Source organism: Caloenas nicobarica, chromosome 8, assembly GCF_036013445.1.
Source record: "Caloenas nicobarica isolate bCalNic1 chromosome 8, bCalNic1.hap1, whole genome shotgun sequence".
In the NCBI taxonomy this organism is placed as follows: Eukaryota; Metazoa; Chordata; class Aves; order Columbiformes; family Columbidae; genus Caloenas; species Caloenas nicobarica.
Window position 1 is genome coordinate 27,385,044 of NC_088252.1, and position 24,326 is coordinate 27,409,369.

At 36.5% G+C, this 24,326-nt stretch overlaps 1 protein-coding gene across 2 annotated transcripts in view; it reads left to right on the plus strand.

Moving 5' to 3' along the window:
* The window catches only part of IFT80 (intraflagellar transport 80), a 46,558-nt gene that overhangs the window by 4,485 nt on the left and 17,747 nt on the right, over positions 1-24,326 (plus strand). For both annotated transcript variants that reach the window (XM_065640013.1, XM_065640012.1), the window contains exons 2-6: positions 7,855-7,965; positions 10,225-10,293; positions 15,674-15,783; positions 16,355-16,444; positions 17,148-17,285. In XM_065640013.1, the coding sequence (XP_065496085.1) occupies positions 10,266-10,293; positions 15,674-15,783; positions 16,355-16,444; positions 17,148-17,285 (366 nt within the window). In that variant the 5' untranslated portion in view covers positions 7,855-7,965; positions 10,225-10,265. The remainder of the gene's footprint in view (positions 1-7,854; positions 7,966-10,224; positions 10,294-15,673; positions 15,784-16,354; positions 16,445-17,147; positions 17,286-24,326) is intronic.

Below are 24,326 nucleotides of genomic sequence, written 5' to 3' on the forward strand. Positions count from 1 at the left end.
CGCTGTGCTGTCAGATGTATATATACATATGTATATCCAGTATGCTGCTGTTTGTCCATTACAGTAGCGTACTAATGCTGGACTATATGATCCAATATTGTAGGGGCTGTATCCAGTGTACGGATTCTGTTTTGTGGAAGGGAGGTGGGATCAAGAAAGTTTGATGATTGCCTGCTTTGGTTTTCTTTTTTCCTCGCCAAAGAGATGAGGATTTGATTTTGCCCAACTTGCACCCAAATTCTTCTTCCTGCATGAAGGTAGATATATCCCCATTTCAGTAAAGAAATCTTAGGTAACTAATTCCTTTAATATTTTACATTTATTATGAAGCAGTCCATACAGTTCAGGACAGATTTTGTCTCCTTTCTTCTCAGTGCTGTAATGGGGATTACGTTCCACACCATCAAGAATTTTCTGTGCATGTTTCCCCTTCCTTCTCTCATCCCTTTTCTTTAAGGAAAAACATTAGGGCTCTCTTCTTGATCTACTACTTTCTTTGAACAAAATACAAAAAATAGCGGTAAAAAGACATTTTCTTAACACCCCACCCCCTTTATTTCCATTACAAAAAACCTACAGTGTGGAAACCCGGTATTTCAGATGATAGTGTTTCTTCCTAAACCTACAGGTTTTTTAAAGGGGTTGATCCTTTACGAAATCTGCTGGTTTACATTGACCTTGTCATAAAAAGCGTCAGCATTAGTGAGTTCTTACATTCTTTCATGCTAAGGCCTAAGCGCTGGAGAGTTACTGGAATAAAACATTAACTCCATCCCAGGATGCTATCTTACTATTCACAAACTACATTCAAAACAAAGGACCGTGCTAACTATCAACGAGAAAATTAATTAACCTCATGGAAAATTACCTTGGTTTGGCCAAACCAGCACGTATACCTTTGTGTTTTACTCACTTGCTAATGCTGTTGAAGTTTCCAGAGTAAGTCAATGAAATGGTCCCGCTGGTAGCAGTAATTATGTGCCACAAAGAAGCCGATTGCATCAACATACTAAACTTGGTTTGTGTTCTTTTGTCAGTGGTCAAAGATCTTGGTGGTAAAGCTGTATTTCTACACAAGTAGTAGCGCTGGGAGTTTCTCAACACTGAATGCAATGTGCTGCTCTAAATCTCTGCCAGCTTTTCCAAGTAGAACAGATCATGGTCAATTGCTGCAGAGAGTTTCCATCATAATAATAATAATAATAATAATGGCCATCTGCCCGTCACCCTGTTGATATAACAGCTTTCACAGGGACCTAGCGATAGTTTTAATGGGACCGATGGATAACTTCTGCCCACGTTTTGGCCAGAACTTTGAATTTGTGGGACCAGTATGTTTTCTTTGATGGAGGGAACTTATTTTGGCGAGCTTCAATGATTGGAACAGAGGTTTGTTCCTGGGCATTAGCGGTCTGGAGCTGCTGTGTCCAGCATGGCTTTCTGTATGGATGGAGAAAAATAATATGTATTTGAAAATGGCAGAGGAAATTCATTCCTTGCATGAAATTTTGGTGATTTCTCTTGACTTTTGGCAGTAGTTGCACTGAAAAATTAGGAGGGCTGAGAGTTCAGTTTACAGAGTGGAGGCCGAGATTTTCTCAAGGTACTTAGTACTTCCCAAGGAATAAAGGCACTGAACTTCTAGAACAAAAGCAGGACATCTTTGGGGCAGTGTTTGGAGGTTGGCTCCCTCTCATTTCTCAGGTATAGATGTGGAGGGACAATGAGAAGTTCAAGTTGTAATTTTTGCAATACTTGGTGCTGAATTTTCCTGTGAATTGTAGGCAGCTGGATCTAATCAAGTATTGTCTGTAGAGCTCTGAAGGTGGAAATGGAAGCTTTTGTGAAAGCTGAAAGGAAGATTCATTTGTATCAATTAATATTTGCATGCCAAATAGTTTTGTGCTGGGGGGGCGAGGTTTGCGTAGACAAAGATGTTCTTCAGAACGTCAGTCAACGATCAACATTAACTGAGCTGCTTTCTGTTTTTTCTGGTTTTCTGTTCTTTCAGTGATAAACGTGGGATGGAGGGATTTTGGTAGGTCAGCTGGTGCTCTTAATTCCTGGCTTTTTTATCCTTTATCGTTCTAATTTTCCACATTTATATTTCTAACATCCTGCTTCTGTAAAGTTCAAAATAGTGTGTGTAAATAGTGAGCAAAAGAACAACTGCACTGAGTCAGACCTTCTGTTAATTGATTTAGTCAGTTTTCCAGTATTATTAAAATAATATGGTAATAATAATATTTCATGTTGTGCTTGAGTAATGCTTGAAAATGTCGATTGAAAAAATACATAAGGGCCATTACTACCTTCATGAAGAAGATGGCTTTTAAAACTCTGCTATGCAATTTTTTTCTCTCTTTTTTTTTTGATTTATGTAACACTATGTAAGAAAAAAACAAATCGTATTTAGAGAGGTTGAAGGGTTTGAGTTTTTTTCACAAGTGTTAAAAAATCAGCATGTTGCAGGAGGTGTACATTCGGAAATACTTTATGTGTGAAACTGATGCAGATTTAGTTAAGATCTCGGTTCTTAAGTGTAATGTCTAGGAGGTATGAATGCTTGCCCTTCTCCTCTAAGTGGATTAAGTGAAAGTGCAACAAAGAGCTACAGTTTAGGAAGAAAGATTCCTGAATAACACCATGTAGAGGTGGGCCCCAGCATCTTTTCCAGGGTGCATTAGGACCTTTGCAGGGCTATCAGTTTACTACTAGAAGTTGGATTGCTCCAAGTGACATAAGTCAGTGGCAGAGATTTGAAGTGGGGGGTTCTTGCGGCTTAGCAGATGGCTTCTCTTGCTGCTCAGGATTTTAGTTGTGTGTGACCAAGAAATTCTAAACCGGTCCCTTACTGTTGATTTGCGTTTTCCTCGGTAAGGCTTTTGTGTTCATTTGCTTATAAATTTTACCAGATTTTTTTTTTTGTTTAACCTAAAGTTACTATCCTAGGATTCTGGCTAACGTTGAAGTGCTTCCTAAAGATGTCAGCTAACAGACACAGTGAGAGGAAGGTCAGGAAAATGATGTCTCCTCCATATCAGAAAAAAAATTTCAAGGAAGATTACCGCATGAGAAAAAAATTCTGTGAACCATGTAAATGATCACGTAGTTGTATCTCTGTTAGAATTTGTATGCAGTTGAGAGTCTATCAGTTCTATCATTGTCCAGCTTTTGGAGATCAGCTTGATTAACTTTCACTTTCCCTTAATGCAGCTGTTTCTTCCTTGCATGGAGCTTAAGCTGTTTTGGCAGTCTTTGCCAACTTTATTGCAATGTGGGGGGTTTTTTGTTGGTTTGTTTCCTTTTCTTTTTACAAGTGTGTAGGTCCTTCAAATTGTCCAGTTTCCAGCACAACCCTGATCATCTTAATGGTGTTGTAGCTGGGATGGTATTTTCTGATCGAAGTCTGGAACCCACTGCCTTCCCCCGCTTCCCAAGATGACACATCTTTCAGTTCTTCAAGCCAGTCCAGTGATCGCTCACTAGATAATTTTGTATTGTTCAAGTTTGTATTCAGCCCTTGCTTTCCTTCTGGACATCTGGGACCTTTATTGTGATTCCTGTCGTTAATTTGATTGCTACTGTTTTGCTAGCGGAGCACAGTGCAAAGCAGAACTGAGCTTCGCTGAATGAATTGCTATTAAAATAAAACACTTTCTGGCTGTCACAGAGCAGTAGGTACTCTGCAGCGGGAAGATAACGTGATATTGTGGAAGGAAGGTGGGGTGTAATTTCTGTTTAAGTGAACAGAGTAAATCCCAATTCGTTTATACAGTTACTTGTGCCATAGTTAGTTCACAGATCACCAAGGATCTTCAGGTTTTGTCTTGCCTAAGTTAGTACTTTATCTTCTTCAGGATTTTTTACCTAGTAAACTGTTGTTGGCACTAAAGGATAAGCTCTTAGCATTGATCCATAAACTCAACCTGAACGTTCAGTTTCTGGAAAACTGTTCATGAGATGTATTTGCCAAAAAATCATCATTTCTTTTCTTTTATTTTTTCTCTTTTTTTTTCTTTTTTTTCTTTTTTCTTTTTTTTTGTGAAATCAAAATACAAAACGGTGCTAATCTAATTTGTGAAAGAACAAATTGAGATACAAACTTAATGTAGAAAATTTCCAAGTTTTTATCTTAGTGTAATTTAGCACTTTCAATAAAGAGAACTTATCTTGTAAAGTTTTTTTTTACATATGCAAGTGTATTATTGCATTGTAAAGAGCATAAACAAGCCTTGTTGCTTAATTGCTATTTTCTAAAAAACTTACCTTTATAGTTCTGTTTAACTGTTAGTTATATAGCATGCCTTATGTGTCAAGTCTGCAATTTTCCTGCAACAGCTAATTAATCTCTGTGATAAGGATTCCTGGAAATTTGCTGAATCCAGTGGAAATAGAGTATAATGTCTTTACAGGGTTGCTTTAATTCCTGGTTAACTCCAGATGTTTGTGAAATTAGAGTAAATGTAAATTTAATCCTCTTGGGTTTCCTTCTGAGTTGCATCTCCTGGGGGATATTGTTCTTTTACTTCCTACTTGCATTGATCTTTTTGCTGCTTTTTTATAAAAATAAAGCGCATATTCAGCTTTAAACTGCTTATTAAGCACAAATCATAAGTGAATAGGCCTATTTTTTTCAACTTTTTATGTTATTGATAACTTTATATTAGGTCAGCATTTAAGAGTCTATGAAAAGTAATGAACGAAATATACACATTTTATATTCTGTATCTGAATAGGCTGCTAATCTGCCACTTGAAATTCCTCCAAAACTGCAGAGTCACTTTGAGATTTGAGGACGGCTTCTGGCTTCAGTATGTCATCAAAAGAAGGAAACAGTGTTTTACAAATCTGAGATGTAAAGTAAGATTCAGTTGAATCACCTCTATCTAGTCCAAGCATACAGCTAAAATTTTCCCTTTCTTAATTGTGTATAAGGCAGTAAGTCCTAATTTGGAAGCCTCTGCTACCCCCGTGTTAAGTTGAAGAACAGAAGGCAAAGAAATCCATCGAAACGTTGCGGTTGGAGCAACCTCTGCGTGTGGACGCAGTGCAAAAAGCTCCGTCTAATGAATCACAGCGTTTGACTGTCATCAGCTGGAAGTTCACATGTTGGAAAAGTAAAGAAATGGCAGAAGTCAAGATGATATCCATGAAAACATGATTTGGCCCTGTTCTGCATGAGTATTATGATACAGTTTTGAAATGCATGATCGCATATTTTCCAGATGAATTCTATTTTAGTGCCTGAAGTAGACCCGCTTTTATAGGAAACTGTATTCTGTCCTGCTAGGCTACAATTTGCTGTTTCACTGTAGGGGCTTGTGAAGTGGGAAAGGATGCAAAAGATTAGTAAATGAGTTGAATGTTGGCCTGTGTAACAGGATTTTATCCTGTACTCCCTGACGTGGCCCGTTGTTTTCCTGATAATCTGACCTAACCAAAGGATTCGGTTGCTTGCCAACTGCCTGTTCTTTCATCTTAATTCATTTTTTCTCTTGTGTGTTGAGGGGTTTGCTTACAGAAGTACTGAGGTCTCTCAGATTCTACCTGAGTCAGGGGAAGCTGTTGTTTCGCTATATAAAATGCCATAGAATTTGCTCTGTCCTTAAAAAAGCGGTTCTGAATGTTTCAGATTGGATACCAAAAATTGATGGATACCATTGGGTTAGATGTGAGCTCCAATTTGCAATCGCTTTCCTTTTTTTTATTATTTTTTTTTATTATTATTTTTTAAGAGAAATTAGTGGAATATGTTCCTAATGGCCATGAAGAGCTCAGCCACTTGATGATGAATACTGTGGGCGATGGCATGAGAATGTTCATAGGCCCACGATCAAATTAGGTTAAGTATTTGAAAAGGTCTTGGCTACAGATTGAACAAGTACACTAGCATTGAATTAGGTGATCAGAAAATAAAACATGGTTTTTAATGTGTTATTTTAAAACCAGAGAAGGCCACTTTGACAAATCAGACAAAATAGTGTTTAGCTGTGGAATTCCTATGAATCCAGGTATTGTTTATACACAAAAAATGAGAATTTCAGACCTGAGAGATGTACCATAAAATCACTGATGCATTAATTTTATAAAATACATTTTTTTTAATTTTGAAAGAACCATGAAATAACATAATGCATTCAATGTAGAATACCAGTCCTGAAAATGTTAGGAAACAAAAAACTAACTGAATGAGGAATAAGTGGTCTTAGTAATAATATTAGATCTGTGAATTCAGGAAAAAAATTAGATTAAATAGCTGTTCAGAGTAGTGTGGTAGATAGGAATATAAATGATAAAGAAAAGCAAAAACCTGCAGTTGTGTGTGGTATTTTACATGGTCTGTTCAAACAAACTCATTTACACAAGCCATTCTTCTTCTTCAGTATTAAAGATTTTTTGCTTGGAAATCTTGCATTAGCAGAGATTTGCCTGGATGATTGTGCCTTTTCGTTTATACACTTAAAAGTGAGATGAAGACAAATTGTAATTGCACTCATTTGAATAATACTATGGAGACCCCTGATATATGTTTCACGGTTATTTACTGACAGATCTACCAGAATGTGTTTTCTTTGGTTTTAGTCTGGCTTTGTTTTCAAGACATTTGTTGTTAGGATTTGGGGGAGGTGGGGAGGAGGTGTTGGTGTTTGGTTGTGGGTTTTTTTTAATTGAAGTGCAAAATAAAACATAGGAAACCGGAACACAATAAAAGTGATTCCAAGCTTTTGGCGATGCAAGCCACCTAAATTTTGCCATCTTCGCTTGTGATATTTGAATGCGCATTTAGTGCAGTGACGTTACATGTTTTTACCTTCTCAGTTCATAGTTATCTCTGTTGTCACCTGAATACACGTATTGGTCTTGATAATCTGGTCCTTTACTGAAATAATCAGGTTTTTAGTTTCCGGTTCTGGCTCATCACAGGTATGGTCTGGTTTGAAATTCATATTCCCAAGCAGGATGTTTTTAATGGAAAAATGATCCCACGGTGAGTGATGGAGCATTTGCACAGACTGGGTGTGAGGTGTCTGTGCTGTTATCCCAAAGAATTCTGCTCACTCTGGAAACTGTTTGTAGGGATTCACTGTCTGGAAGATTAGACAAAAGAATTTGGGAAGAGTTTGGGTTTTCAAGTGGTTAATTTGAATCCCTGAACTATTCTAAGCCATGCATTTGTTCTGCCACATGTTTCCAAGTCCTCCTTTGTCTGCTCTTTGGTCCAGTTTAAATTTGATCTTCCTGGATTTAAGCAACATCCCTCATTTGGAAAGAAAGGCTTCCTCATGCTTCTGGTGAAATCATTAATTGCTTTGTTTTTGGCTTCTGTGAATTTCCATAACAGTTCCATAATGCAAGCAGTAATACTTCCTCAGAGCAGCGCGCTCGCCGATGCTCAGATTGTTCTAGCTTTTCCGTTATCCTTTTGAGTGATTTTTCAGACCTTAAAAAAACAAAACCAAAACCCACAAGGACTCTCCTGGGCTGCCGGGTATTTACCTCTGTTGGCTTTCAGACAATGCAATAACTTCAGGCAGTTGTGTCCCCAGAGAAACATGCAAACTTTAGAAGGACATAAGAAAAATCTATAGGCAAAACAAAGATTGTACATACCAAAAGGAAAAAAAAAATTAAACCCCCAACATTGCAGCTGGTTTACTAATAGCTCTTCTGCAAGAGCTCATTTGTTTGGGCTAATCACAGTTGTGAACAACATAATTGCATGTTTTGTCCTTTTTTTGTTGTTGTTAGTTTCTTCATCTTGTTCTGTGTATTTTTAACAATCCTATTACGGTCGGAAATACTGATTCACAAAATTAACTCTATTATTTGGATCTTGGAACTTTTGTTTAGGGAAGTTCCACTTGATTTCGAAATCGGGAAGAGTGGAGAAGAGCGTAGAGGCGCATTGTGGAGCTGTGCTCGCAGGACGCTGGAATTACGAAGGAACGGCCCTGGTGACAGGTGAGCATTGTGAAAATAATGAAGCATTCTGAAAATTAAAGTAACAGAAGAGTTCTTTCAAAATCAAGCCTTTTGGTTTTCTAATATACAAAGTTGACATGCCATTAAGAAAAGCAAGGGTACAAAAATATAGTCCTAAACAAAATAAATTGAAAGTAGGTGCTTTCAATAGAATGTGTAGAATGTAAGTACTTTATTCTATGGGATAAATACAATAGAATGTTATTGAAAAATAATTTAATCCTTAACCTGGGTTTAAAAGATGTAATCCCAAACTTCATAGTTTACATTGTAGTTACATTGAATTTGAATGAATAAAATTGAGTCTGTTAAGTGTTCACACACTGATGTGGCTTGAAATTCTCATGAGAAGGAGGAAATGGAAACAAAAAATCAGTAATATAAATGAAGTTAACTCTAATAAGTTACTTTTTAATGTCTATATCACCGGGCTTATTTTCACCTTGTTTAATAGAACTTGATTTTGCGCTATTTGATTTAGAAGAATGTTGTCTATTTTAATTAATAGAAGAGTTAGCAAAAACATTTATCTTTTTTAGTAACCTTATTAGATGTTATCCTATTTACTTGAAAGTAAATGTTTGATGTCAGTTAATATTAGAGTGCTCAGATGTTTCTGTAGATCTGTATTTCATAAAGGAGAATATATGATTAATCTTTTTTTTCTTATCTGTTACAAAAAAGGTTGCTAAGTCAGTACGTTTATCTCTCTGCACATGACATTTTAAATCTTTTTAGCCAGTGAAGTTTAATGAGGCCTCACAAGCATCTTGAGTGTTCCTGTGCTGCTATTTCTTCATTATTAGGAGCGGTGTAGAGAGTGATCTCCCAGTGTCTGCATCTCTACGGGGCTTTTTGTCTTAAGTCTTTAGGCATTTTTGTCAAAAACTTCTATCTTGATGTTAAGGGGAAGCTAATTAAATTTCCTGTGGTCAACTTCTCCTGTATGGGATTTCTGTCGGTGTCAGGATTGTCTGCAGGCTCCCACTGTTGATGTAGCACAGCTGATTCCTTTGGACAAGTTCCAACTCAGTCCAGAAGTACTGAAGATAATTTTGGATCTGCTTGTTTCCAGACTCAGTCTGACTCTAAAATGCTGCTTCAAGGAACTCCGTCTGGCATGTTCCTCTGAAATCTCAAAGGGATAGAAATATTGTTCTTTTTAAAGATAGATTTGCCTCAGGAACTTCTCCAAAGAAAAAGTCAAAAGTTGCCTTTTCAATCTTTGGGGTTTTTTTTGTTGTTTTGGGGTGGGTTTTTTTTTTTTGGAAAGACTCTGTGACACTTACGGGGGGTGTGGGAATTCATCGGCACATCCAAACACTGTGCTCTGAGAAAATCAACTGCTCTTGTACCACAACTATACTTTGAGGAAGAGTGAATCCTTGATGATACTATATCAGTTAAAAAATTATTTATGGCTCTATTGTAACAGTATCATGTGTGCACAAATAAGATTTTTTTTAAAAAAATTTTTTACACTTTTAAACACTTAAAAGCTACATCAGCCAGACATAAAAACCTGAAATCTGGTAAGTAAATTACCTTTGAAGGGAAGACTGGCATTAAGTGTCCAAGTGCACCTTTTTCCTCATTAATTGAATCTGGGAGGCCTAAACGAAGGCCCAGAGCTGTACTTTTTAAATATGATAGCACACTAGGAAGTCTGTGTTCTTAATTCATACATAACTGTGCTGTACAGTATATAGGAACTTAATCTTTAATAAATAAACTAAGTTTCTTGGTAACACGCGGTTATGTTGTAAAATCTAAGCCTTCCAAGCGGAGCCTTCAGTTATCTTCAGTTTCACCATTTATCAACTGCGAAGCCTCCGGTTTAATACATAAAATCTGCTCCTGCTCTCTTCAGACTCCTCAGAGACTCATTTAATCAGCCTCTGGGCCGGTGAACTGTGAAGAGATGAAAAGTATGAGCAGTGCCTGCATAGAAAATACAGAATTTAGAATACTTTGGTAGTGATGGTCTTTCTCATCCTAGGAGCAGCTTCAGATGCTACAGGGGTTTTCAGGAGGGGAAGAGACTTGTTGAGAACAGCAGAACAGTCTGAAATATTTTTTTCCTCAGTGTGCCATCTATTTGCACGTTAGGAAACTACATAAACAATATTTACCTGTAAGAAGACCTGGTCTTATTTTAACTCTAGTGTTTCCTAGATAAATACAGGTGCCATGTTGTTAAACTTCTTGCATTTGATGGTTTCTGTGATAACTTTACAGTTGGTGAAGATGGCCAAGTGAAAATCTGGTCTAAAAGTGGAATGCTGAGATCCACTTTAGCTCAGCAAGGTAAGTGAATTTTCTTAAAGTTCCATTAGAACTTTTTAATTTGAAGTATTATGAAATATGCTTAAATAACAGAGCCTAAATCTGGCTGTAATGGTTTGTTTAAGTATCTTAAGGCCTAGATAAACCTAACTGAAATTAAACATAAATTATAGTTGAATACAGGGGAAACTGGATTTTTAATGAGATGATTATCTTAAAAAAATATTCTTCAAATTAGAAGTGTTATTGCAACACTTTTAGACAATAGTTTCAGTTCCACCCTAAGGATTCTGAAGAGACTAAAGAATTAAAAATTAAAAAATTCAGTTTTTAATACCAAGCCACAGACTCTTATGGTGAAACTGAAAAATAAAAAAATCTCTAAAAGCATTTCAAGAATGCTTGAAAGATGCAAAGTGCATGTAGGTGAGTTCCTCTGAACTTTAGAACTCTTAACAGCCCTTGGTTCTTCTATCTATTTAACCCAGTAACTAATTTAGTGTATGCAAACAGTCCTACTGAAGTGAAACGATCCCTGTGCTCAAGTTCTTTGTTGAACTGAGGCCATGGAGACCGAACCTTGATCTTGGCTTATGCATGCTGGAGCATTTCAGTTATTTTTATTTAAGCCAATTTAAAATCACGTTATTGTAAAGTGCAGCAGTGCAAGCTGCAAATACATATTTATACAAATGATGTTTGAGATTTTTAAAATGCTATTTTTAATAATCATAATTTCAAACATTTTTGTACTATTTCAGCAAAGATATTGAGCTAGATTTTGTTTTTCAGACTTCATACATTGAGATCATGTGACCTTTTGACATTTTTTAAGAAACCACATGCACCTGGGGTTGGGTTAAATGTCAGACCCTTATCTCTTTCTAAAACAAATTATCTGAATTCTTTCAACCTGTTGAAGGCATTTTAACCACAGGAGTGAATGTAAAATGTATTTCAATTCTGTTAAGGAAGTTCATATTCAGATGTCATGTTTTTTCATGTTTACAAGGTAAAAAGATAAGCCAACTGAACTATATTTTTTTTAAAAAAGTTGAAGCACACACTTCACTATGTCTCAGTTGACATGTTTCAAGCTTTTTTATGTTTAACTGCTTATCTGAGGTTCGTTGAAGCTTATAAAGTAAGAGATGTTCTAGCTTGAAATATGCAAGCTGAATTTTCATTGATTTCGTAGAGTTTCTGTACAGTATAAATGTACAGTTGAGTCCCCATGGGATAATTGTCTTCTTGCATTTGTGTTTTAAGATAAGATCCCGTGAGGTTCAGAAGCCCTTTAAACTTTAATTTACAGGATCAGATTCCCACAGACCGCTTTATAAGCTACTGATGTACCTGGGATCAGGATAGGATTCTGCATAAATCATGATGTTGTTTAAGGGAGGTATATCATGTTTGAGCTAGTTTTTCACTTCCTTTATCATCTTGAGAAATGAAAGGATTCCCATCACTAACATTCTTTCTACTCATTCCACTTCTTGTGTTAGAAAGACATTTTCAGGCTCCTATCTTCGGATGATGATCCACATGCCTGTTCTGTCTCAGGATTTTTATTCACTACAAAAACATGAACGTACATTTTTCCCTTTTTTAGCTTTTTCAGTACTTATATGGAGCGCTCTGGCCGCGTGTCCTTCCATCCTGCCATTGCATGGAATAAAGATAGAGCCTCTCCTGCATTCAGCATCTTGCTGTAACGTTACTGTTATGGCTGTGTCGTTCTTTGAGCCTGATCTCACTTCTTCATCCTTCAGTTATCTTAATATTCTTCCTTTTGTTTCTCCTTTTCCTTAAACTGAAAGCTTTTAAAAAAATGTTAAATTTGCAGTCCTTTGGACTTCCAGCTGAGAATTATGAAGAGCAGGATGCGTAAAGTATTGAAGGTCCGCATGTGAAGGAAAAGATGGCTCTACCAGCACAAATTTTTACGGTGCTTTGTCAACTCTGGGATTGTCTGAGGTGAAATCTGTCGTGTCGGTGGTGCCACCTGCCCTGACCAAGACCTTTGCAGGCTGAATATCTGGTTAGTAGCAGCAGTGCCGAGTCCACAGCTGCATCTCTGGAAATGTCTGTCTGAAATTGCTACTGCTGAGGATCATAAATCACCATCTCTCTCCAAGTCCTCTACAGAGTCAAAGCAGAAAATTAGGTAGAATGCAGGTGGGTCTTACTCACTGCAATCAAGATTATTCTGCAGCGCCATTTCTTTAGCTTGTCCCACTAGTGAAGCTGACAGCTTTGCTGATAAATTTACTCCAAGATCTGAGGATCTTCAGAGCAAACAAGCCTCATGGATCCACCCTTCGTGTTTCATCGCTAGAGCAGCTGCTTTGGTCCTCGTAATTATTCCAGTGTCCCTAATTCCAGTCAAGACAAGAGTAATTCCTTGCAGAAAAGTCGTGTTTTAAATGCACTGGATGACTTTATTTCTTGTGCCATGAGAACTGACTTTCTTTAAGAGCATTTGATGAAGGATGTCACCATAACCTTTGTGAAAATACACATACATTGTGCAGACCATGTCAGTGCTTTTTCATTCAGTCAAGCCTTGACTTTCCATTATAAAAGAATATGACACTTATCATTTAAACATCATTATCCACAGACTTATTGTTTCTGTGCCACACATTCTACCAGTTTACCTCCGATGAATTTCTAATTCTTCAGGTGATTTCTGTCACCTATCTTTCAAATTGCATTTGTTATCTAGCACTCCTAAGACCGTAGTTTCCTTGTCTTTTGGCCCTGCGGGCTTTCTGATGGGCTTCCAGTGACTCGCAAGCCCAGTGAGCACCAAGGAGTAAGATGAATAATTGATATATTGGTTACCTTTTTGGTTAATGGAAGCAAAATCACAACAGTTGCAATGGAAGCAGTTTAATTACAACGTGATTACTGTGAAGTGGCACTTTGAAAGGGTCAGCTATTCCACATGCAGCTCCGACGTTTTGTGTTGCCACAGAGAGATGTAAAATTGTCTGCATTAATGTTTCTACTCCTGTGAAGGTAAAAGGACTCGCATAGACTTACTGAGATGCGAAAAGCCCACCCTGTGTGCTTAATCCTGCTGTTCCTCCCTCCAGTCTTCTCTCAGGTCATCTTTTCTCACTTCTTTTCCCAGGGAGTATTTTTTCCCTCGAGCCGTTTGTCACCGATGCGACTCGCTGCAGCTTGGCTGTTCTGAATTTCTCTTTCCGCAGCGATGCGATGTGTTGGCAGCCTTTTCCCAAGCAAGTTCTCGTTAAGTGCAGAAGGAAATGAGTTAACTCAGCTCCTGCTGCTAAGCCCTGGAAATTGTGGTTAAGTAGTCAGCCGTCATAAAAAAGTTAAACATTTGGTTTAAATATAAAAGTCTTCTGATTGTTAAATCAGCGTTAGAGCGGGACAAAAATTAGTTTATTTGGAATTTCTGTACAGCTGGTGACAGAATTTATGTCATTTTCAACATGAATTGTTGCCAGTAGGAAAATAGCTAGTGCCAGATTTACTTAATATATGTTGTGTGTTTCTGTGAGTTGTCTCCTGTAATGGCTGACGAGTTAAAAAATAAATTACATCATTCTGTATTTCTAAGTAACATAAAATAAATGCCTTCCTAAAAGAAAATATACAAAGTACAAAAATATTCGGGAGCAATGACACCAGGTCTCAGTTTAGAGTTGGAATATTTGGAAGCTCAAATGAAGTTTAGTGCGCTGAATTGATGTGGCCATAATAAAATCAGGGTTTTTTCTGAGAGAAAATTCAAAGGCTCAAGTAAGATATTAGATGATGTTAGGACAGTTCAATCACTTGAGCATCTAAATCTCATCAAGATATTTTCATTAAAAGATGTTCCTGAGTCATTTTTTGAAATGGAACTTGATAGGCCAAAAGTGTCTCTGAAGACTTTACCCTGCAAGAGCATTTTTTTAAGCCCTTTGGGTTTTTTTTTATGGCCGTAAATGATAGATGTACAAAAAATGGGGTTTTTTGCTCCGTTTTAATTCATCTGATCAACTTGATACTTTATTATCATCTGAAATATGCACAACTCCCTAAGAAGTGAATAAGTGAGAGTTCAGGAGAATTTCTTTCAAGTTTCCTCTTGTAAAATCGTGACATTGTCAAATAGCAACATTTGGGTTGTAACAATTGCTCTTTCAGAGGTTTCTTATTTCTCAAACACGGCTTTTGGGGCACAGCTCTCGTTCAGGTCCGTGTTGTATCTGCAAGTTCCACGTGGGCATCACAGAGTTATACTTTGATTCTTATTCTTCAGGGGAGACTAATCCTGTCAAGTACCATGGAAAATATTTGCATAGTTGGCAAGTCTGGTTTTGGTTTTTTTTTTTTTTTCTGGATGATTTTTTCATGTAATTTTGTACTTTCTTCTATTTTCAAAAAAGGTCATTTGAAAACTGCAACAGGACATGATTTTAAACCAGAACAGTTAGCTTTATTCTAGGTATATCATTCTGGAATTCTTAATCTGCAAAAAAAATGTTTTAAGTTAATTGGGAAAAGTCTGTCAAGTTGCAGGCCACTCGTTCTAGTTTTATTTATTATCATTTGGGTTGTAAGTTGCTTGTGTATGGGATATTTGGGTTTTTATATGTACAGCAAAACAAAAATATGCGTTTTGTTAGAGGCTTAATTATGGAGCCTAAACATCGTATGAATAATAACTTAGGTGCAATACAAAGCTTTTTCTGCCCACATTTGTATTCAGTGTCAATGACAACGTCATCTTATTTTGCTCAACTATATATTGGAATGAATTGGTCAGATTTTTCTTTTTATTTTAAGAGCGAGGAAACAAAACCTATTGGGAGCATATAAGTGAGATTCAGTGAAGCTGAAGAAACAAAATTGTCTGGTTATGAAGATGGTTTGACTGAAGAAATCTTATAATAGAGAAGAAATTGGGTGATTTTAATTCTTCCGGGGTGGTTTTAGACACCATTAAATGAAGAAGCGAGTGGTAAATGTAGTTGGAGTCTGCTGGGACAGACCTTGCAATAAAATTGGCAGGTCTTAAAAGTTAAGTGATGCATTGAAAAAATCAATAGGTACAATATGAGGAGAGATCTGTAGCAGTAGTAAAGTCATACGGATTTTTATTAATAGTAACCCAGATGTAATATTGGACAAGCCGTGAACTCATTTCTTGTTTGCACAGAGCTGATTTGTTCAAAGTTAAATTGAGAGTGGCCCCATTCAAAGTGGTAGGAGTTGGGTGGTTCACTCGAATTTACCAGGACTACACCCCATATATATATATATGTGTGTGTATATATATATGTGTATATATATATATTTCCTTGAGGAGTTTTGGAAGGGTACAGAGCATGAGCAGAAGTCTTCAGAGTTGTGTTTCTGTCTGTCTGTCTGTCTGCAGGAACACCGGTGTACTCAGTAGTCTGGGGACCCGATTCTGAAAAAGTCCTTTATACATCAGGGAAGCAGCTGATTATTAAACCTCTTCAGCCCAGCGCTAAGGTTTTGCAGGTATCGTTGATACATTAGGCTTGTCTCACGCTTCCATGTGAAATTTTTCCAGTTATTTAGAGTTTAGCCAAACATGAAATGTTTGTGCTAAAATTTTCCATGCAACCAACCACTCATTTCTCCCCCCACAACTTTTTAGGTTTTTTGAGAATAAGGAAATTGTTCATTTCTCCAAACTAAAAAATAAAATTGACGCTTTCTTCTGTGGATATTCTTCGGACATGTGATTAGGCTTTTCCCTTTTTGTAAACAAAGAAAAAGCAGAATGATACAGAAGGTTTTCCCTTTTAATTGTTACAAAAAGGCAGAAAATACAGAAGCAATTGTTTAGAACCTGGTTTTAGTGCAGATTGTTACACTTTCATTCTGCTTTGTTCAGGCTGTATTTAATTTATTTTTCTGCAAGAAGAGATGACATCTATGCGTTTCTACTGCTGGAAACCCTGATCTACATTGGAGTGTATGAACGCTAGTAAAAGATAAATATTTATGATAAATATTTATGATAAATATTAAAAATAAAGTTGTCAGACTTGTTGCATGTATGTTTAATTTATTTTTTCCATTTCAGTGGAAAGCCCATGATGGACTTGTTTTAAAAACTGATTGGAACTCAGTTAATGATCTTATTCTTTCTGCAGGTGAAGACTGTAAATATAAGGTGAGTACTAGTTGAATTTTTAGGGGAAACTAAATGACTGAAAAATATATCAGGCGTTCTGACGTTCTCTAATTTTAATAATACATGGAAGCTTAAAATTAAATTACAAGTCTTTCAGTTTTTGAGAAAAACTTGTTAGCCTAAGTTGTATTATTTGTAAATACTTCTTCTGTCTAGTAACATTAAATTAGACATGTTTAGAAAAAAATACGGCAGAATAAAAATAGGTAAAATGCAAGTGAAACAAACTCTGGAAGGAAAATACGTAGAAATATAGACATTATTACTTGAAATAGTATAAGCTATGACATATACTGAAAAAGGTAACGACATAAAATTAGAGGAGGTAAAGCTACTGTTTTCTATTACAGGAGCATTAGTGAATCCCTTAGGAAATATTTTAGTTAGAATATTCTGTATCCAAAATGGAAAGCACATATTGTATTTCTTCCTTTAAGCAGAAACTTATTTTTAAGTGTATCGTATGTTGGTTCTATCATTCTCTAAGTGTATAATAGCTGTGATAAAAAACATTCACAATTAAAAAAATTTTTTAAATAGTAGTGTCCAAGTTTTATAATCAAATGACTTCACTCTGTGAATTGGCTTCTTGATGTGATCATGAGGAAAAATGATAGTTCTAGAATAAGCAAAGGTATGCCCAAACTATGTTCATACAGATATATATTTACTTTTTTTAAAGGTTTGGGACAGTTATGGACGTCTCCTGTACAGCTCACAGCCCCACGAATATCCTATAACCTCTGTTGCCTGGGCTGGGGATGGAGAGTTATTTGCCGTGGGGTCTTTTCATACTTTGCGTCTATGCGATAAAACTGGCGTAAGTAACGACTCAGAAATAGCAGATGTGGAATCGTACAAGTTTATTGATAATACAGCAAATATTCCTGAGGGTATACATGTACGAGCAGGTGTTTTTTATTAGCAAAAACCAGTCATGTCATCCATCACCTTTCTACTGGGTGCATCTGACTAAGATACTGTGTTCTTGATCTGCTTATCTGAACTTCTAGGTATCTTTTGGGTTGGATAAAAATTTTTTTTATAATATTTTGTCTTTCAGGACATTAAATTTTTCCGTTTGTTTTTTCGCTTTTTCCATAAAAACACGAAGGGTTTACAAGTGTCTATTGTAACGCAATCACAAAATGCAGTTAGCAACCATCAAAAGCAAGGAGTGTATAAAAATAACCTATCTTAAAAAAGGAGGTAGAAGAACGATGTCCTTTTTCCTTAAAAAATACTAAGTGCTGACAAGCACATCCAATGAGGAGATCACAAGATGTGATTGTCAGGCATTAGATTTTATTTTATTTTTTACACCCAGTTAGTTGTTGTTGACCTAGGGTGGTTTTTTTTTTTTTTCAACTTGGTCTCCAATTAAAATTAATTTAGCACAGTTTCATCAACCTTCAGGTTCTGCAGCTTTTTGTTCAGACTCGCGTTGCATCGAACCTTCCTGGCTTGGGACTTTTACTGTCCCATTCTCCACCTCTTTTCTTGTTGTGTTTGGTGCTCTTTTGCTCAGGTTCAAAAAACATCATTTGCTGTGGTGTTTTTGGGCATCTTCCCTGGAGCGTGGTTCTGCTTACCATGAACTCGGCCTGTGTGCTTCAAGTGTTTTTAAATTTTTGAAGAAGAGTCATTAAAAAGCAAATGAGAAGAGTCGTGCAGGATAAGATCTCTGAGTCTTCATATGTCACTTTCTGTACTGATTCTGGTTTCACTGATCTTCACTGACAGAAGTGTAAGCTGGACGTTAAATATGAAGTAGGGATTGCCTCTATTTTCTGTGCCTTTTCCTCTTAATTTGAAAATTCCTCGTGCTACTTAATCTGTATTTAGTTATTTAGATTATAATTATCTTGAAAGAAAATAAAAGTACTAACACGCAACTTTCTTTTGGAAAGCATTAGTTTTCTGATTTTAAAAATGCTGGTTTATTTTCATATCTACACTTTAAAGATTTTTATGTTAAGGAGATTTTTATGACCTGTGTGTTACAAACACACTGGAAAGTTCAGAAGAGTAAAGCAGTGGAGCCTGCGCTGGGAACTTGTGCAAAAGACGGGGGTACCACTCACGTCACTAAAAAAGATATTGAAGTAGGTACGAAAATTGAAGATATTTCCTGTCTCGCTGGTTTAAGGCTGGAGTGCAGATTGCACTTGTCATCATTTAATGTTTTTCATCATCAAAATTATTCTTTTAAAAGACTATATTTCTTTTTCTGCTGTCATGTATACTGGTTTGTAGCATGTAGCTTTTGTTTCTGATCCCCAGGGCCTTGCTGGTTTTCCTGCCAGTTATTATGCAATATAATTTACTGTAAATGTGGTTCCAACTCCTGGTGCAGAAACCCAGTAATTTCTTAATCAGCATTTAATGTTGAATGGGCTCATGGACTTTGTTTGAAATTTTAATGCAGATAGGTTTATTTTTTCATAAAATTAAGAGTTCTTTTACCTGGTTTGTTACTCAACTCTTAAAGAAACTACATGTACAGTAGCTCATGCCAGATGCTTTTGTCTGTTTAGCAGCTAGCAAGGATAATTTATGATCTTCAAAACTCACAATTTTTCATGTAAGTTTCTTTCCTGACACTAAATGTAAATAGTTACTAAAGAACGAGCTTTGCTGGTATTGAGGGAAAAGGAAGAATGGTTCACATACCACCAGAGTGATGGAGTTTGAAGAGAACCAGACCTGGCTTTTACTGGTCAACACAGACATTTTTATTATGTCTGATGTAATGGAGCTGTATTGGCAAATTGTTCCTCAGGGAGCCATCAGGCGATATATATATCATTAACTCTTTTCTAGCATATGTCTTCAGTTTGGGGGCATAATTAAATTAAATTCTGTTAGTGTATGTTCTTTTCTCCTGTTCTTTTCTTTCTACCTGGATACTTTGTTCTAGCAGCTTCATGTTAAAAAAGAAAACTACAAATATAATAGTAACTTTAAAAAGTTTTATTTCTTCATTTACAAACCACTTTTGCTCTGAGAGCATTACGTACCTAAAAGGAATTATTGTGGCTAGCCTACAGAATACCAAGCAAAACATACTTAATGTTGAAATTCATTGTCTGCTTTAGTGTCTGTGGTCATTAATCCTGCAGAGAGCGCTGAGAGTAATTTTGAGGGCGTATTTATTGAAATGTAAAGCTGGATATATTGATGGACAGACTTCAGCCTCCCTGGTGCTCACAGCTTTGCAGAATCCCATCCCTCGGATGGAGGGCGGTGCTTGAAAAGTTCATTTATGTCAGCTATTTCCTGCGGCTCCGCGCGCTTCCCTTGACATTACTGAGCAGGTCAAAATATTTTCACAGTCAGAGATGGTAAGAATGACTGAAATTCACTGATTTCCTCCTTCCCCCACTCCACTCCCACATAAGTCCTCTGGAAAATGGACCATCCCCATCTGCTCCGGGACAGGTTGTTTTCCCAGCGCCTTGGAGAGTGTAGAAGGATAATTGAGGAAAAAAACATGAAACACAGTGGTCAGATGAATCCTTTTAGAGCTGCCCACAAAAGCTGGCAAAGCTGGACGGCAAATTTAGGTTTTAGTGACACCGAATGTATTTATGCACTTGTTTTGGGGAGACCTTTTAAATTTTCCTCCCTTAATGGTTTATTTACCCCTAATGGGGATTGATCGGTTTGATATGATTTTTGGTGGTGGTTGTTCTCCAAATTAATTGTGCTCCTCTTGTTAAACATTATTTCTGGTGGCGTTTAGCTACAATGTGTTTTCATAAATAACTTGATGTTTGACTGCTAAATCTTGCCCTTTTGTTTATTTTTATCTTGATTCCATCACTGTGCTTAGCAAATGCTTTGTAATGAAAGCAATTCTCTGCATAAATCTGTAAGTTCGTGCTTTTAAATTCTTACATACGTTCTACAAACTCTTATTACAGAATGAATCGTGGCCATTTTACTCAACCGGTACTTTGCATATTTGATTCTGTTACACATGGCATTTTATATTCCATAGCTTGCTCCATGGAATGTCTAATTTGCTAGGAATTCTATAAAAAACATTTGGAAGACTTCATAAAATTTAGGGAATCATACCTAAATCTATAGAAAATAAAGAAGAACATTCTGCAAGAGTAATAACTGCCTCAGACTTGCCACCCCATTTAAAACAAGTTTGAGTAGGGTGAGATGGCTAAAAAATATTGAGCTCTGTGGTAACATGTTTCTATTCAACTGTTTTCAGAAAGAAATAGGCTTGAACTTAATGAAAGTTCATTACATTAATTGATGTCCAGGGTTCTTCGTATGTTAAATGGTTAGCAGTGTTAGTTCTTCTTTCCTTATTTCCTTATTTTTTAAACCGTTGACAAAGAGAAGTTTTGAAAATAATTTAAATATCTACAGAGAAAAAAAATAACTTAGGTGTTTAGCATGAAACCCGTTATTTTCATTCAGGGCAGTAAATTGTGTGACTATTGTAAAATTAACATAATTTATCCTTTAAATTGACATTAGGTATTAGACAACTATAAAAGAGATAGCAAGATTTTGAAAGTGACTGTATACAGCGCATGTATTTTCATATTATTCTGATAGTGCTGAATTGTCCTATACTGGAGTACCACGAAAACCCAAGCAAGTCTGTTTCCTATAGAGTTACAATGAGCTTTGATCCCATTACGTTTAGTTTTAGTCTTGTTTCACAGTGATATGCATTTGGCAGTGTAACAAAAATAAGGGTTTTTTTTCTCTGCTGTCTCCGTTTCATCTACCTTTATTAACAGTCATGATCTTGAATTCTTTGTGGCTCAATAAAAGAAAAAAATATTATAGATAGGTTTCGCATGGAGTTATGTTGTTGACCAATTCTTTCCAAGTTGGCATATTTTCATTTATTAGAATTGGCCTAATGTAACTTCTGGAAGAAAATGAAAACATATGGATCATCTATGGAAGTAATAATCTGTTTTAAAGAACTACATCAATGTTTCGTTTTCTAAGTTTAAGAGTTTATATGGGGCAGTTTGTCATCCTACTTTTAGTTCTTGGGTCTAATAATTATGAGAATGTGCTCGATTTCAGGAGAATTTTAGATATCCTCTGCTTGGCTTTGTTCGTCTACTACGCAGCTTAATGCCTCACCTGGAGGTCATGGCTTGGTTCTTGATAATTAACATTGATTACTGGGGTCAAGTCCAACACATGTTCAAGAGAGCAACAAGAATCCTTCACAGTTCTGCACTTCGATAGTCATGTCGAGGGTAGTTTCTCCTCTTTGGGTAAATTGCCGTATATTCACATGCAGCGCTGCGTTTCCTTATCTCTAGTTGCACATGTTGTCTCTGGTTTGTAGAATCTTTGTGGGTTCTGGTGTGGTAGGAGTTGAAAGCCTAATAAGTCGTCTTATATTGAAAAATATCATATTTTATACTGAGTAAAATGTCTAGGTGGTGTACATATACATATGTATTTCCCATGAGCTAATTCCACATATGTGTGCATATTCAGGTGTTTCTAATAGGTTTCAGTATAGATTTGCTTTGGATAATTGATTTTTATAATCTTGTAAGGTCCGATTTCTCTTCCATTACATCAGATAATCGATCGTCATTTTCTGATGAGAAGCTCCTGGGCGGTTTGCACCGAAGCGTCGGTTCATCACTCAGCAGTAGGAGCTGGTTGCAGCTTTTAATGGATTTTCAGATGTCAGATGCCTCTGCGCTGGCGTGAAATGCCCTAAGGAGCACAAGGGAAACCGAGCCTTCACTTCGAAAAAATAATAAATAGAGGTTCTCGGTTATTAGGACCTGAAGCTTTCTTTACGCACACTTGTCTTGGTTATATCAGTTGGGGCGTAAAGGGACAAGAGCGTGTATTTGCTGTTAGTCCGTTCTGTGCTGCGATTCCAGGAGTGGATTGTGGGGGAGATTGCACGTTTTCTTTTCATAAACAAAGGTGAAATAATGGGCAAAGACTATTAAAGTCAGTGGATTCGGGATGCTGTGTAGATTCTGACATCAAGGGGAGGTTCTGCAGTGTCAGCTTTAGTTCAGCTTAAATTTAAAATTTAAGAAAATACCCTGTCTTTTTTCCAAAACATTTATGCAGTGATATGTGGATAATCATTCTTAATTTATTGCATTCAGTCCAGGAATAATAACTAATTGGATCCTTCATACTGAGTTTTTGAGCATCAGTATTATACATGCGAACAACTGTCCTTGTTCCTGGGACACTGAGTTCCCTGAAGCCGCTCATTGAAATAATTTCACCAACATCTCAAGAGCCTCCTCAGTTTCTATTTACAGAAGTCAAACTCTAGTACTTAATCTTTTTTACTATGTTGTGCGATCAGAAAAGAGAAGCTCAAGTTATCGCTTTTATGTATTTATTTAATGTAATTAAACTTTTATAACTAGTCTTTTTGTTCTTGAGAGGGTTCATTGAATTCAGTGAAAAATTAATTATGACACAGGAAAAGTATAAGCCCAACAGTGATACCAAACTATAATATTGCAGCTAATGTTAGAACCACATTCATAGAGTCATTCATATAGTCATATTCATACCTTTTTTTTTTTTTTTAAAGTCAGTATATCTAGGGAATACATAACAGCCATTTCGGTTCTTAAAAATTGTTCCTATCTAACAAATGGAGAGCTAAATGATTCTTATTATAACATTTTGCGTACATGATAAATGTACCAGACATCTGCAGGGAGTATGAATCATTGGAGTGGTCTGAATTATACCAAGAGCTTTCAAAAATAGCTGGAAAATAAAACTTTGTAATTGCTTTATGTATTAAAAAAAAAAAAAAAAAGTTGTAATCTGGAAATATTTTACTGAGTATTTCAACTACGTGAAAAAAACAGGAGACTTTTGGATTTAAAAAAAAAAAAGTAGTTTTGGAAATGTATCTTCTCAGAGGTGCAGTGTATCTGCTGGGTATAAAAAAAGTAGATTAAAATAAAAGTAGCACCAAAGCCACATTCTTCAAGCTCCTTAAGCTGGTTCTCAGTTGATGGCTTGATGCCCCTTTATTATTCACTCTGACTGATGTGTAGATTCTTGATCTGAGGGAAATGACCTTAGAAACAGCCTCGTCTGCTTGGGAGGATCCCAACATTCAGTTATGAAATAGTATTTTACTTCTTCAGACTGTTGTCAGATCACATCTGGCCAGCTGTGAAAAATCGCTCTCAGATGTAGGACATGTAGGGCGTTCTGAGCGTGCTTGTTACAATCATTTGTCCTACAGCCTCAAGACCTTACTCATTTGCTATATAAGGATGTCAGACATAGTTAAATATCGTGCTCTTAATTACTAGAGAGTGTTTCATACAGAATTCAGCCCGTTGAGACAGAAAATAGGTTATGGACTTTTCTCTAAAAATTTCAATTACCGTCCCCAACTGTAGATCGTATGGGCGGTAAATGGTATGTCTGCGAGCCAAGAGACCTGGAAGCCGAAGCCTTAAAATTAAGTGCTTGAAATGGGAAATTCAGGCAGTGCTTGAAACTGGAAATTCAGTCGGCGCTGACTTGGTCTTTCGCTCACCCTCGTGCGCGTGGGCAGCACAAGAGCCCCGATTCCACAGGTCAATTTACATCGTATTCTGTAAATCGTAAGCGCAACCGAGAGGTTGAATTTCATCCCCTTCTGTTTCCTTCCTATTGAATGTTTAAGTCTGACACCTTCTTTTTCCTGTAATTTATGTGATTCCATTTTGTATAAATTGTATGAAGACTTTGTGTGAAGGACTTTGTATTTCTTGGGGTTTAAGTGTACTGCAAAAGAAATCAGAATATTAAATGTGTTAGAAACATTAGATGAGTGTTTTCTTCCAACTCTCTCCCCTTTTGTATAATA